Source organism: Centruroides sculpturatus, unplaced genomic scaffold (genome assembly GCF_000671375.1).
Source record: "Centruroides sculpturatus isolate CEXI.00-Female unplaced genomic scaffold, Cexi_2.0 scaffold118, whole genome shotgun sequence".
NCBI lineage: Eukaryota > Metazoa > Arthropoda > Arachnida > Scorpiones > Buthidae > Centruroides > Centruroides sculpturatus.
In genome coordinates, this window is record NW_019384377.1 from 355,844 (window position 1) to 371,860 (window position 16,017).

Sequence of the window (16,017 nt, forward strand, 5' to 3'; positions counted from 1 at the left end):
TTTATATTTTATATTCTATTTAAAAAGTTACTACTCAGTAAGTGCATTATACATTTAAAAGTAATTCTACATCTAAAATGATTAATGATTAATCTTTTGTTAATCAGATTTTAATTTTCTATAAGAAATAAAATATTTAGAAAACATTCAAACCTGTTCATATTTGAAGACATGCTGATTAAAATAATATTGTAAATGCTCATTTGCGAAATTTATGCAAAACTGTTCAAAGCTATTATGAGATCCAAAATCTTCAAATCCAAAAATATCAAGTACACCAATACTGTTTCCCTGTCACATAAAAATTCTCGTTTTTAATAAGTTTCACATCAATCTAAGAAAGTATTAATTATTATTAATAAGGTTAAAACATAATTATTAATATTAATAATAATCTATCTGTTTTAACTTTAAACAGGCCAACTTCTAATAAAATAATTTAATATATTGGAGTGTGAAAAAAAACTAAAAGGAGAATAATTTCAATGTTAATATCATTATTGTAAAACTTTACATTTCACTTATTTTTATTTATTCTAATACTGTAAGGTCTCATTTTATGCAGTGGATACGTTCTACAGAAAAGCGCATAAAAAAAAATTTGCATAAAAAAAGACTTTACTTGCCTTGAAAAAGTAGGGATACGTTCTGTAATTTTCTAAAATTGCATAAAATCAAAACAACGAGTTAAAATTAACTTAAAACCGCATAAAAAAGTTTGCAGAAATGAAAAGAAATAGGCTGCTTAATAAATTACTTCAAATGTCTGAAAGAAATTCATATAAAAGCTTAAAATAAACTTGTATTCAAACTTAATTCAGTTTATTTTATTGAAAAGTAATACAAGGGGAATCCCCGAATTGCAAAAGCTCACTCTAAAAACAAATCACTGACATCTGGATGTGAAGAGTTAATTAAAACCCCTTTAGTTCCTCGCCCGAGTTAACTCGGGCAGGTTACATAGCATTACATAAAACACGATCCTTAAGGCCTGAAATTTGTTTTTTTGAATTTTTGGAATGTTTTTTAAGTCTCCAAACTTTTAAAAAATATTTAAAAATATACGGCCAGCTAGTGTTCACCCTACTTTAAACCCTTGTCCTCCCGCGACGTCTATGAGAATGCCCCGGGAAATCCAACTCCAGCTGTGTTCAAGGTCATCCAGATGTGTAAACAATGACTCATCGGTGTTAAATTTCACAGAAGGGCGAGACAAAGGAAGTTAAACTTTGAAGCTTTTTCTTCAAAATTAACGCATTTCTTTCGTTTTTTTTAGTTTTAAGTATTTTTTATGTTTAATTACATTTATATCAAAAATTGCTAGGAACTAAAGCGATTAAGGTAGATCTAGCTGTCCTTTACATCCATAAACGTTATATGTCAGTGGAACAAATGGAGTGAGCTTTGAGCGTTCCACGATTTTTGGAGACTGTCTATACGCGGGCTTCCTAAACAAGCCTATATGTATGTTTGTCCAAGAAATTTTTGGATGAAATACAAACCGCACAACTTCAAAATCGCATAAAAATAATCCGCATAAAAAGAGACCTTACAGTATATACAAAAAATCAATATCAATAACATATTTTAAAAATTAAGCGTATAAAAGGTAAATTATGCAATATTCAACTGAAAGATTATATTTCCTCTCCAGCCAAATCAGAGAAGATAGAGTTATAAATTATATAAGAAAAAAAATGAATATAACTACAAAAAAAAAATTACAATAAACTGAAACTAAAATGTGCTAATTTTACTTTTATAACATGTATGTTACTTTATAAAAATTTATAATTCTAAATAATTACAAATAAAATAATTTATAAAAAAATTATTAACTAAAAAACTGAGTAAATATTTATTGTCCAATGTAAAAGTTCAATGATACATTTAAGATTTTGAATTATTCTTATTATAGATTTTTTTATTATTATAAATAATAATAAAAAATCTAAATTAATATTATTTGTCATGTTTCTTTCAACTGACAAAAGTTCATTTTAGCCAACTGTAGGCAGTGATATCACAGATTTTGTGATGTCACTGCCTACCACCAAAAATACTAAAACACATTTAACTACATGTTTAGTACTTTCATTTTAGAAATAGTAAGTTAATAAAACAATTTAATTATTAAGAACAAATGATTTACATAAAATTGGCTATGATGATGTTACCATTTAATCAGTATCTTTTCACCAAACACCAATAATTTATTTTATTGTTTCACATAAAATCTGTTATTATGTGAATATTTTGAAAGTATTTTAAAAATTTATTATTATTATTTTCCAACTACTTTTGATGTTTCTTTAAAATATAATTATTGCCTATTAAACTATATCACCTTAGAAAATAAGACAAATGTTTAGGGCCTGTAATTTAGAGGCCCAGCCACAGTAACTCATTTTTTAAACAGAAAAATTCTGTAAACATTATTTAAGAAATTCAATAAGACAGAAAAGGCTAAGGTCTTAGCAATCCTTGCTATAAATAAAGATACAGTAATACCCCAAACTTATGCGATAGGTGAGACAGAGCGATAACCGCGTAAGTTGAATTCGCGTAAGTAGGGGTATAATTTCGCAATTTGTGTAAAATCCAAATTAAATGTATGTAAGCTAATAAATGTTCTCATTAACTTTATCTCAGCTTTTGATTCGTTCACAGTTACAAGAAATCACCACAGAGTCTCTCGAGTCTCCATAGATATAAACACAGAAATAAATAACACAAAATAAATTGTAGCTATGTGTCAATTCCGCGCAGCATGTCCGAACATATAAGATAAACAATAGTGTGAGGGGGGAGTGAGTAATCAAGAGTTGCGTGACATTCAAACAAAAGACGAATCGACGAGATTTGAAAATCGTGTAACTCCGGGTTCGCGTAAGTCAAGGTATTACTGTACTCTCAAATGGCTAGATTGTAAAGATATTGATCAATTTTCTGAAATGAAAATCTGAAAATGAAAAATTTTAATTTTTTAAAAGCTGATTAATGACTATAATTATATACAGTGGATGATCGGTTAAAGAACAAATCGGATAACGAACACTTTCGCGAAAGATTTTTATGATCGGACAACGAACACATGATCGGATAACGAACACTTCACTGAACAGACATAAAAAGAAGCGACAAAAATAGCAAATACCAACTGATTTTCCTTTGTTTTCAGGTAATTTTTTGGAGCGCGGGAGACCTCAACGTTGACGCTCAACTGATTAGATAGTATCTCGCGAACTTTGAAATACTCCCTTGTAATTCCAACCTTTTTATTTTTCTGACAAACAATTCTTTTATAGTATTCGTGAGACTGTCGGGCGGGCACTCATTAAGTTTTGTGTCGGTTTTTATTTTCGAAAGGTGAGAGTATAATAGCAAAGGTAGAGAGTGAGCAGATGTCTGATGTTGCTGAACAGATGGCTTAAACAGGTCTACAGTAGGCCACAGTTCAATCTTATCTAAGAAAGATACTGTATTATCGAGAAGACTCAAGCAGCTAAAGGAGTAACAAAAATCACATCTGAGAAATAAAGAACAATGAAGAGCTCATAATGGAATCTGAAACAGATCTGATGACAGAAGAACGCCAATAACTCTTGAATGGAGAACACCAAGAAACTCAGCAAGATACGTTTTATTCTGAAAAAGAGGATTAATGCCGATATCTGCTATTAATTAAAGATCTTTTGAAGAAATGGGGGATGTCAGATCAACGGTCTTAGAATGGCATACAAACCAGGTTGAGGTTAATAGGCTTGGGGATCTCTACAATTACAATGCTATTAATTACTTCTGAAAAATCCTGAAGAAGAGAGAAAAGCAATCGACATTAGACAGATTATTTAACTCCTACAAACAAAAAACCATAACTAATAAAAATGCACGTCTGTGTGTATATGTATTTTTATTACTACATATAAATAAATGTAGTAAGAAAGTATATATTTTTTATTTTGGGGTGTCTCCAGAATGAATTAATCAAATTCCCATACAAACCTATGGTAAATTGATAATCAGTTAATGAACAATTCAGATAGCAAACAAAGTCTTGGAACGGATTATGTTCGTTAACCAATCACCCACTGTACTCATAAAATGATAATCATCTTTCTGTTAACACAGAGTTTTATCATTTTATGAGCATAGGAGCCTAGAGACAAACTTTTGGCATGAAAATTTGGTTCTATTTGCAAAAGATGACAAATCATCAAACTTCAAATTTTTCTGCTTTAAAATTGTCTCTAAGTCATAAAACTCTGATTCTCACCTCATGATATAAGAGGCTTGTGAAACAGTGGTACTAGGAATGCCACATACATCCATAATGCTATGCTCAACCATCTGTATCTTTGTATTATTGTTGAAAGTAATCATTTTGAACACATTCTGTAACAAAATAAAGCTCACTTTTTTGTATCAATTTTTGCAACGTTGTCTTTATCCATAAGACCGACCATCAGAGATTATTTGTATGTTACACTAAATTTTTTAAATTGATTCCCTTCAGTTATTTCAGCAATGAAACAAGCATGCATCACATGCATGCTTGTTCCAATGCTGGAAAGATTCTTTTGCCCCTGGATAGTTGTTTAAGTGGGCATCCTTTATATCTGGATACCATATTTTAAATAATTATATATTATTTAATATTTTTATATGATGAATTGATTTTACTATCAAAATGTGTGCACCAATGANTTACATTATTTAAAATTTCTTTAGAAGCAACTTATTTAAATGGGACCCCAATTTAAATTCTGTCTAAGGCTTGCTAGAGGTTTAATCTGGCACTGTGTTTATACAAGATAACCTGAGCATGGCCAGGTACATCAGCTAGTATATAATATTTGTGGGTAGTAGTATGGCTTGAATTCTGTGCTATTATGTATTCTGAAGAAAGTTCATTCACAACTGAAGACCTGATATGAAAATTATCATAATCTACAGGTTTAGGAAATGAATAGGTCCAGAAAAAGTACTATCAATATCATCCATAATCACAAATAGCAGAATAGGAAAGAAACTCTAATAAACACCTACCCTAAAAAAATCAGGACAGTAGGCATTTGTTGTGAAAGCAAAGGCATAAATCAGATACAATAAGCTCATCATGAGTCATTGCCTCTAGGAATCCTTACACCTAAACATATCCTGCCATATTAGTTGTTGGATTCTGCAATGGAAAGGTTTTGGCTACTGTAAAATATTGAGAAAACTGCCTTTGAGTCTAAGGCAGAAGCAGAAACATATGTGGAGTTCACTCAGCACCATCTCTGCAAGAGTATCGATTTTAAATGGATTTTTAGGTAAAAGGTTATTTTCTCCAGATGATTCAGACAACTTATACTCCATGTGCTCAGATATAATCACATTGCACCCATCCATCAATGTGTTAAGCTTCAGCAGTGTGAAAGAAAGTATTATGATTTTAGGGGATGTCTTAAAGTTAAGGTTGACTTTGACAACCTTAACTTTAAGACTTTCTGTCAATTAGAAGTATAATATCAGTGCTTACATGAATGACTTCATCATGGGCCATGCACCAGTTTAGCTGCAAAAAAATGTGACAGCAGAATGTGTCAATACATAAGCCAAACAGAATCCAGTACTTCCAGGTCAACAATGTGAATGTTCTGCACTGATCTATAAAGAAGTCCAAAACTAAATGTCATAGAAAATATCAGGAATCTTTTAGAAGCGTAGATATACTAAGATCAACAGTACAGTTACAGTATAACCACTATAAAGAAATAATTGATAATATTAATGTAAGTGCTACAAATTTCAACAAAGCTTTGATCAAAGACCCATGTAAATCTGTATAAAATGACTTCTTGAAGTAGCAGAGAAGCAAGAAGATCAGACAGTGAAAAAACCAGACCTTCATTCTTGTTTTTAACATGACATGCATTTGATTCTTTGGTGGTAAACTTTAAGTCCATATTAAAATCTTACATTTGATAAAAACTGTATAACAAAATTTCACACAAACTGTTTCTGTCTTTTCATACTATTACATCCCCAAACCTCAATACTCATGAATGTGCCACATTATATGCCAGATTGAAGTGCATTATGATAGAAAACATTTTGGCCAGAAGTGTAATGTTTTTAATCTAATTATATTGCAAATGAGTAATTTTAACAAATTATTTGATATATCAATTTTCTTCATAATTATGTGCCATACATTCCTCTCTCTTGAAATTCTTTAGTTTGTTCTCTTTCATTTGGACATATTTAAATGAAAATTATACAAATGTAATAGTAAAAGTAAATATAATAGCAAAAATAATAATACTTTGTGTTCACGAGCATCCTGCTTTGCTAACAAAGCATGATTAACTTGCATGACAATCCAATCAAATAATGCACTATAAAGACATTTAGCCATGGCATCCCTTGTTGCAATGGCCTAGAATAAAAATAAAAATAAATTAAATTCAAAGTAAAAATAATTATTTATTTAAAGTACTAAAAATCTTACTTCTGGCATTTTGTAATGGAATATTAAAGTTTCTCCTCTTGTCTTAACATGTTTGCAAGTCAGGGCAGAATTTAAAGTTTCTTCTTTTACCTGAAAACAGTTATATTGAAGTATATTCTTTTTAGTTTTATTATAAAGTAATAAAATAATTAAAAACAAAAACTTCTGGTAATTATATATATTTATAAAATTTTACAGAACTTTTTCTTTATAATATTTTTTGAATATTAATATATTAATTCATATTTCTTTATTATTTTGTTGTTGTTATTATAAGCAACAACCAAAATGATGGAAGCAGCCAGTCCATCATAATACATCTGTTGAGGATATTTTTAAATCTTAAGTCCAATCTCTCACGAAAAACATGTCAGTTTTGTTATGATTCTTACTTAAGGAAGCTAAACAATATCAGACTTAAAAACAAAAAAAAAAAAAAATTATTAAATTTGTTAGAGCAAAATAGCTCAGATATTAGTTTGTTTTTCCCAAAAAGTATCTAAAAGTTGTCTACATATACTAATATAATTTCAAGTTAATCTAAAATCTGAAAAAATCATTTAACATTTGACCCTTGTTCAGAACTAATCACCTCTGATAAAATATTGGCAGAAAAGTAAATATGATTACTTCTAAAACAGCAACATACCCAATTAAATTAAAGAAATGGAAAGAATAAATGAATTTCAATCTTTTCTACCTCCCAAAATATTTATAAATTAATAAATACTTTAATCAACTTTTCATTATTCTATAATAAACAAAAACAACTTAAACTTAATCTATAATTTGTGGAAAGTGAAGTTAAACAAAAAAGAAAAAAAAAAGTTTTATTTAAATTTTATAACTTACCCCAAGTAATTGAGAAATAATGCTAACTGTTGCGGGATTATTTATAACAACAACTTCATCACTATAATAATTGGATTTCTGTGAACAAAATATATACTCTTTTAATTACTAATATTAACAAATATTTTAATCTTAAATTATTAACATAAATAAACTTGTGTGTTTGTTAAATTATACAATTTTACTGATATTTTTAACATTCAATTTAGTTAATGCAGCATTTCTCAACTTTTTTAAACCCAAGGACCAGTAAATGTCTAAAAAATTCTACAGACTACTAAATTACAGTAGAGCGTCGTTTATCTGAAAGTAGGTTATCCGAAAGAATTCCAGTCGACAAATTTAAATTTTTGTTAGTGCTGTGGCGCTGCAATCTTTGGCTATATTTTGGGCTATTTCAATATTTTTTTTGTTGATGTGTGTGTTTTAGCTGGCACCACTAACACTTTAATGTAGTGTTTTTCTGAGGACTATGTGTCGTGCTGAATCAAACGTTTTTGATACTAGATTAACTTCTAAAGTATAATTTTTTTTTTTTATATTTTTCAATATATTTATTTTGTTTGTAAAAAATAAAGAAATAATTTTTAATGATACAATAGCCACGATTATTATTTTAAAAAGTTTACATTAGGCTTAACATTGACAAAAATTCAACACAAAGTGACACGCAACGGAGAAAAATTTCAACATGGGATGGGTTAATATATTTTTTCGTACATAATCGGTTATCCGAACAACCCCAGTCCCTAACTGATTCGGATAAATGATGCTCTACTGTATGTAGATCTAATTTGTTTTAAACCTATGCAGATATCAATATTTGAGACATATTGTGCCATTTATAACATAATAAATCTAAAATCATGTTTTGAATATATATGGAAACATTACACCAACCAAAGCCGAATTATTGGGCTAGACAGGGCTATAATAATAATAATTTATAAGATAATTTGGTATTAGAGTTAGGCGTTAGGTGCCATCTCTTGCTAAATTTAATAATTATNTATTAATAATTAAATGCTAAGTAATTTGACACTAGAAGTAGGTATTAGGTGCTAAATCTTGCTAAATTTAATAATTATAATTTAATTAAATAATTTAGAACTAACTGGGAGAAAAGAATCGGCCTGGAGCAGGACTTGAACCCACAACTCCTGCTAACTGTGCAGACACGTTGCCAATTACACTATCCAGACCTCCAGTCCGATCTCGTCTTCCAGTATATATAAGCTTACATTACGACCATCAATGGCCATTACAATAACGGCTGGGGACACATCAAGCGCCCACGTCCTGTAAACATCTCCCAAGGCACTCAACCGGCCATCACAACCCTGGCAGGGCATATATATATATATAAACAAACTTTAACTAACCCATTGATGAAGTTTGTTTATATGGAAACATAATTAATTAAACTGGAAGTAAGTGAAAAGTGTTAAAAGTGAATCATCATTAAATAAAGATTTAATCTTTATTAATTTAAGTCTGCTTGTGGGCCACCTGTCTCATCATTGCATATCACAGGTTAAAAAACTGATTTAATGTATTACAAATTATCAAGTATAATACTTAAAAATTTATTTTATTTTTGATTTCATTAACATTTATGTTAATAGCACAAATATTTATAGAAGACCATTTTCAAAGTAAGCTGCCCACACCATTTATCAAGGCAGTCCTAAAAATCTTTCTTGTGGTGTGTGATGGTTTTCATAATTGCAGTTTCCACATTTAGCAACTACTAGCAGATAACCCAGCGTTGCTTGGGCAAAAAGTAATGACAGCAAAGATTAAGATTATTACATTACAGCCAATCTTACCCGTTTTCACAGAATGCAAGAATTAGGTTCCCATTTCCAGGCTAATTAGAAAATTTTTAGATGGGTCTAAAATTATGTTCAAAAACTGCATCTGCACCTGTAAATCTTGCATGTTGCTTTCTCTTAACACTTCCATTGTTAAAGCCCTTGTTAAAAATCCCTTGTTAGTGTGCGTTCTTGTGACGTACCCTAAAGCCAGATGAACACATGCGGCGCGGCAAGAAAAAGCAGCAGGATGATGTCACTTTTTCTCACCACAGAAGTCAATTTTGTGCCGCTTTTCTTGTGCTGCAAAAGTTGGTTGAATTTTATCTTTTGCAGCAACCACTGCCAAGATGCATTTCTATCAGCCAATAACAGTTTGTCTGGTAGTAACATGAGAAAATACAATCATGTGGTGTTTTAATGGCAAAAAGTTCGATGTGGTTAACCAAGATAACTAACATCAGAATAAAGAAGAAAGGATAATAAATTTAACACAAATTCTACACAAATAATCATATATAATTTAATTCAAAGAACAAAACAACTGAATCTTACTCGAAATAGTATTCTTTATCGAGGAATAAGTGTATTTTGTACACTAGTTCTTTATCAATCCAAGAAAATATCTCTAATCCAAAATCTTCGACAAAATCTTCTAACTAAATAAAGCAAGCTGTACAAAACAAAATTTGTAAACACGTGGATAGCGACAATATTGATATCGTTCACCATCTTGAATACTGAACGCATGTGCCAAAATGTAAGCAGATTGCCACCGCATGGCAAAGATGCGCTTGCAACACCGCTTTTCCTTGCCGCGCTGCATGTGTGCATCCGGCTTAACAGTGTACCAAATTTCAAGTTTCAACTCCTAACCATGCTGAAATGCTCATATACATGTGTGCCATCTATCATAGGATAAATATACTATGCCAGAAACCTTTGCGGGAGTGTATTAAAAAACTTCCCAAAGTTTCATGGCAATTGGATAAATGGTGTAGTAATGCATGAAGGACTGATGGACAGACATATCTATATATATAAAAATGAATGTAAGTCATTCTCAGTTAATGAATATCTAACCAATATAAGTATAAAAATACTTTCTCAATTTCAATACTTCCTTGATCTTGGTCTGCAGACTTTTATCTGTTTCTAATACACAAGAAGTTAAACAATTGCAGTTCCAATCAACTAGAGATAGAAATCAACTGACAGGAGCTTATGAATACATTAAAAAATAGCTTCCAGGCTGCTTTGACAAAAGGCATGGATACAGTTAGAAATATGTGGCTATAGTAGGAACTTGTTTTGAAAGTCATGTGGTGTAAGTGTGCTGTGCAATAAAACCTGTGCCAAAAGTTCAGTTTATTTTTGACTATTACATTTAAAATTTGTTTCTCAAAACTATATACAGTGGTGCCTCATATAACGTACGCCTCGAATAACGGACACTGCGAACAATGGACTTTCTGTTTGACTGTTACGTGACTCGAGCAACGGACTGGCTGCGAACAACGAACTTTCTGCGAACAAGTGCGAATGATGTTTCCACTCGTTTGCCGTTGCCAATGACAATCTGCTATTTTTATAATACTATATATTAGTATTATTAGAATATATTGATATTATTAGTATATCTGAAGTACAGAGCTCCCGTTGGGATTCGGCTTGCTCTCTTGTTTATTACGTACAGTACATCACCTCAGTGCAGAGGGGTATTTACATTTATTCAAGTGTTGTGCAAATCATGGCTTCTAAAAAACAGAAAGGTGATTTCAATTGAAACAAAGCAAGAAATCGTCAGAAGGAGTGAAAGTTGACAAAAACTTCCTTGTCAAATGGGCAGAGGTTCAGGAGTTTACCAACACTCATTATCCAAACAGAGCTGAGGCCAACAGGATCAATGATCTCTACAATGACACCCTTGCCCGTCATTTCCGACAAGTGTTGAAGAAGAGAGAAACACACCACCTTGGACATGATGTTTTCACGAAGCCAGCTGTCAAAAAACAAAGGATGAAACAAGAGGAGTTTACCCTGCAAGCTCCGGTAGCCTCTTCTAAATCTGACTCCGATTAAAAAACAATAAAGAGAGACCTGCTGTAATGTGTAAAAAGTCTGTATCTGTATGAATGTATCAAAAAAGTGTTCCTTCACCTGCTCACAACATCTGACTACTCGGCATAATTGATGACTGCTCCATTTTCATTTTTTTATGCTGTGGAACAAATTATATGCTTTAACATGTATTTCTATGGGAAAATGCGTTTTTATAACGGACTTTTCACTTAATGGACATGCACCTGGAACGGATTAAGTACGTTATACGAGGCACCACTGTACTTAAGTAATTAAAAATTACACATCAAAACAGATTATTTTCATAATACAGTAGAACCCTGATTATCCAAGATAATATGGATCAATGCTATCCCAAATAACTGAAAACTTAATGAGCAGATTGTCACAGCCATTTTGAATTAAAACTTACAAATATGAAAGATTTATATATGATGTGTCATTTTTTATATCTCTTTATACCTTAATGAATTTGATTATATATAAAAATGATTTTTACATTTATTATACAGCTAACATTTACAATATATATAATAGTTTATATGTATAAACTATTAATACTGTATTTTCACAGAATGACCAGCATGCCACATAAAAACAGGGTTGACTAGCATGCCAGAAACCCCAGGATTACTAACATTCTGGTTAAACTGCGACTAAAATATAAAATTAATTACATCTAACAAAACTAGTTGTTAATTAAACATTAAACAAAAACATTCTTCTACATACAATAAAATAACAACATTGTAATTTGACTGACTTAAAATCAGGAAGAGAGTTTTCATTTACAAGACAATGAAACAATTAACAACTAATTGACATTAACTGTAGTAGTAGTAGTAGTAGTAGTAGTAGGTCAGTGTGGGCTATACAAACAATCTACCCCAAACTTAAAAATAACACTATCCTCTCAAATTTCACACAAAGCCAATGTTAATTGATGTAAGCTGAGATTTGTAAGTTTTACAGCCATTTTCTTAAATTTAATACATTTTTTTTTTCAGTTTTGATAAAACAATAAAACACACACAAAAAAAGCACTTTAGAATTCCAAGAGTATTTTATGTCCTTAGAAAAAATACAAAATGAATAAATTAAACATATAATCGTAGTTTTTGATGTAATGCTGACAGTTTCACAGTTTTAAAATAAAACTCATTCATTTTTACATCATGTAACTCATTCTTTTTTTTAATGTGCCCTATAGAGAGAAATGTATAACCTCACTTAAACCAGCATGTCAACTTTTACCGTATGGAAATATCTGATTTCCTGGTCGAACCCAAATAAACTGGCAAGCCAATCATTCTGTGAAAATACAGTATACAGGCCTGGGAGTACCATTTCCCCTTTGAAAAAGTGAGAAAAGTGAGTTGAAATACAGAATAAGTGAGTAAAAAGTGAGTGCAATACAAGTAGCCCTCGGTTTATGCTGGCTCAATTTATGCCGATTCAAAATAACTCCGCTGCGCAATTCACCATTTCGCGGTGTAATTCCCCAATTTTCCCTATGCTAGACTGATTTTTATTTCAGTGTCGAGGTATTTACCGAGCCGCAACATTGTATATTAGTTACAAAAGATTTTCTGTTTAATATTATTGGGTATGCATACATTTGCATTAAATTAATATTAAAATACTAAACATTTAGGTACCCACGAGTCAAGTTATTAAACTTAATAGTCCAACAAATGGTGTCTGAATCAATAGTGCCAATGAATGTATCCCGTATCAGATCGTTCAGGAAAACACTTTACGACGCAGTAGCACTTCCAGCGATCACAAATCATCATTAGTGAGACAAATCTACTTTTCATTGGCCAGACGATATCTATCTCTTCTTAGCCACCTTCAATTTTCCTGCTCAAACTGACCTTATATATGGGCTATGGCAACCAGTGGTCGACCAATCAGTGTCTCCGCTTGTCTGTAGCTCTATGTCGGGTTAATGTATCCTTTCAACAATGGAAAGTTTGATGGATGAACTTTGTGAGTTAGACAATGATTGGGAGAGAAGTGCAAATGTAAAAAGGAGCATCATATTCGACCATATTCCGAAATTCTCAATGAAAGAAAACAAAAATGTAAACAATTAAAGATGGTCTTTAAGCCTCTGTTTTAAAAGTCTCATAGTGGCACCAACGTAAACGAGATCTGAATTAAAACAGTGGTCACTTAAAGGAATAGAATACACTCCTGTACTATTGTTACGGTTTCCTTTCTTCTTATCATTTTGTAGAATTCTATAAATCGTAGGATTACAATGATAAATTATTCTTAAATTATTCTTGTGAGCTAATTTTTTAATCATCGAGTGTAGGAAAGGTTATTAAAGATGAATACTTCTTTCCAAAAAATGTACGAGATCCGAAACTAAAATTTTTTAATAAAAACATTTCACTTTATTTTATGATAAAATACGTTTTAAAAATTAAACTTATATGTATTTTGCATTATATTGTATTAATAAACAAAATTATTTGCTTATTTTTCACTTATGTAGATCCTAACACTATACCTCACTGTAAATATGGGTTCATTTTACGCTGATTTCATTTGTGCCGGATTTTGTAGGAATGGAACTGCGGTGTAAACTGAGAGCTACCTGTAGTGACAAAACAAAGTGAAAACATGGAAAGAAAACTCAGCAAAATAGCAGTAAAAGTTTTTTATTTTTATTGTTATGGTTAAATACATTTTAAAACTTTTTGTATATACTGTAATATTTCCAGTAAACCATGAATACTTAATAAGTCTTTGGCTTCTTCTGTAAATAATCAGTCAAGAAAGATGATGTTCTTTTATTAAGATTTTTCTGAATGTTTTCAACTTCCTTCTTTTTTGCTTCATCTTGCTTTTGAACACTTTTAACACTAGCAAGCATGACATGTGCTGCCCGTATTTCATTCATATTCTTGCTATTAATGGCCTTCTCCAGTTTTTTGTTTGCTGCTTCTAACAAAACCTGGCCTGTCTCGTGTATTTCACTTCTACTTTTTTCTGTTTTAAACTCTGCTGCAGTGCCATAATCTTTTCCTTGACACGAATAAAATTTTGAAGAACATCTTCTCTTTTGATGTTCTTCAAAATTTTTCTGTGCTTCCTCTTCTGCTCTTTTTTTCTGTTTCTGTAAACTACTTTTCTTGCGAATTCCCAGTATATCTTCCTTAAAAAGTCGTAACACTTAGGTCCCCTGCAATGGGGCTACCCATGGGGACGCCCCTTCCTTGGCCGTACGTGATCCCATTGAATTGGAAGAAGGAGTTATAACATATAAGATGCGCCCATATTAACCCACAACCATCATTCTTGTACCTCGTGTGGGATGACTTGAGGATACCGTATTTCGTTGCGAAAGTGCTGAGCTTAGGACCGAAGTCTGCACCCTACCCGTCCACAGAAGACTTAAATCCTATCCCTGAATTGGAATCTCTAATAACAGGCCTACCGGATAAAGTAAAGGAATACTACAGATGGAAGGCCACGCACAAACTTAAAAATTCCTTCCAGCCACAAGATATGAAACAAGTGATAGCTAATTTGGAACGCACAAGAAGATGGATGCATCGTAATAAAGTCACATTGGTCAGAGCGGACAAAAGCCAATCCATCATTCTCATGAAACGAGATACATATAATCGACTACTAGAGGAGCATATAGCCACCACACAATGCACCATTGCCAGTAATAACGCCATTGACGGCTTACAGGTGAGAGTTAAACGCTTTTCCAATACGAAGCTAGCCAAACGCCTGGAATTTAGGAATATCACGATGGACTCACCGGATACGCCCAGAATATTCGCCTTTGCTAAAGTCCACAAACCTGGACAACAGCTAAGACCAATCATTGATAAGGCCAGGGCACCAACCATTCAGCTAGAGAAGTTAATGCATAAGTTACTCTTGCCTAAGCTGGAAGGATATCCTTATGCTCTGACACACCCAACAGACCTAATATCACTCCTCAAGGAATTATCAGCGCCTCCTACCTTCATAACAGTCTTGGACTTTAAATCCCTCTATCCATCTATTAAGCTCCCGGCAGTATTTTGCGCCATCAGAGACCTCCTTTTCAACATCATTAATGATAATAACTTACACCAACAGATACTAGAATTGGCGCATGTTATATGTTATAACTCCTTCTTCCAATTCAATGGGATCACGTACGCCCAAGGAAGGGGCGTCCCCATGGGTAGCGCCATTGCAGGGGACCTATGCGAGATAGTGGTCAGAAAATTAGAAGCTAAGGTCGTAACACTTTTTGATTAACATTAGGACCATCTGATCCTATCATCAAAAGTTTGTGTAGTGACAGGTTGGCATCATCGATAGCTTTGATAATGTATGTATGCAATGTTTCTGCATCTGCCCGTCCAAGAAAGCATGTATTTAGGTGTCTGCAGACAACTTGTTTCTTTTGCTCAGACCAAAATCTAATCATTATCTGTAACTCTTTCTTACTTTCCGCATTGATGGTTTCATAATAAGTAACTGTAAAAAATGAAGAGTGGATTTCTTCTAGCATATTTTTTTTGGAAGCAGGGAGCCAATGCTTCAGTTATTAAATAGCACAATTTCTTCTCACTCATTGATATTCCTTCAGGAAGTTTAGTTTTTGGAAGCATTGCTTGTAGTGTTGGAACCATATTATTAGAAGCAGCAAATGAGAAATTACTACATATTGTTTTCATGGCCCATATCAGTTCTGCATGGTATGCAACATCTCTTGGATTATATAAACTCACAGTTGCCAATCCTTCTCCA

General features: G+C 32.1%; 2 protein-coding genes across 2 annotated transcripts in view; both read right to left on the bottom strand.

Moving 5' to 3' along the window:
* LOC111617349 (unconventional myosin-IXa-like) overlaps positions 1 to 16,017 on the bottom strand; it is a 121,432-nt gene that overhangs the window by 40,926 nt on the left and 64,489 nt on the right. Inside the window, exons 7-10 of the mRNA XM_023358653.1 lie at positions 7,349 to 7,426; positions 6,497 to 6,586; positions 6,311 to 6,424; positions 154 to 291 (exon numbers count right to left, since the gene is read on the bottom strand). Of these exons, the coding sequence (XP_023214421.1) occupies positions 154 to 291; positions 6,311 to 6,424; positions 6,497 to 6,586; positions 7,349 to 7,426 (420 nt within the window). The remainder of the gene's footprint in view (positions 1 to 153; positions 292 to 6,310; positions 6,425 to 6,496; positions 6,587 to 7,348; positions 7,427 to 16,017) is intronic.
* On the bottom strand, positions 12,200 to 16,011 carry LOC111617638. Its single transcript, XM_023358914.1, has 2 exons — positions 15,512 to 16,011; positions 12,200 to 14,431 (listed from the first exon to the last, which is right to left on the bottom strand). Exons 1-2 carry the CDS (start codon positions 15,776 to 15,778, stop codon positions 13,994 to 13,996), a joined length of 705 nt encoding a protein of 234 aa, XP_023214682.1. The 5' UTR covers positions 15,779 to 16,011; the 3' UTR covers positions 12,200 to 13,993.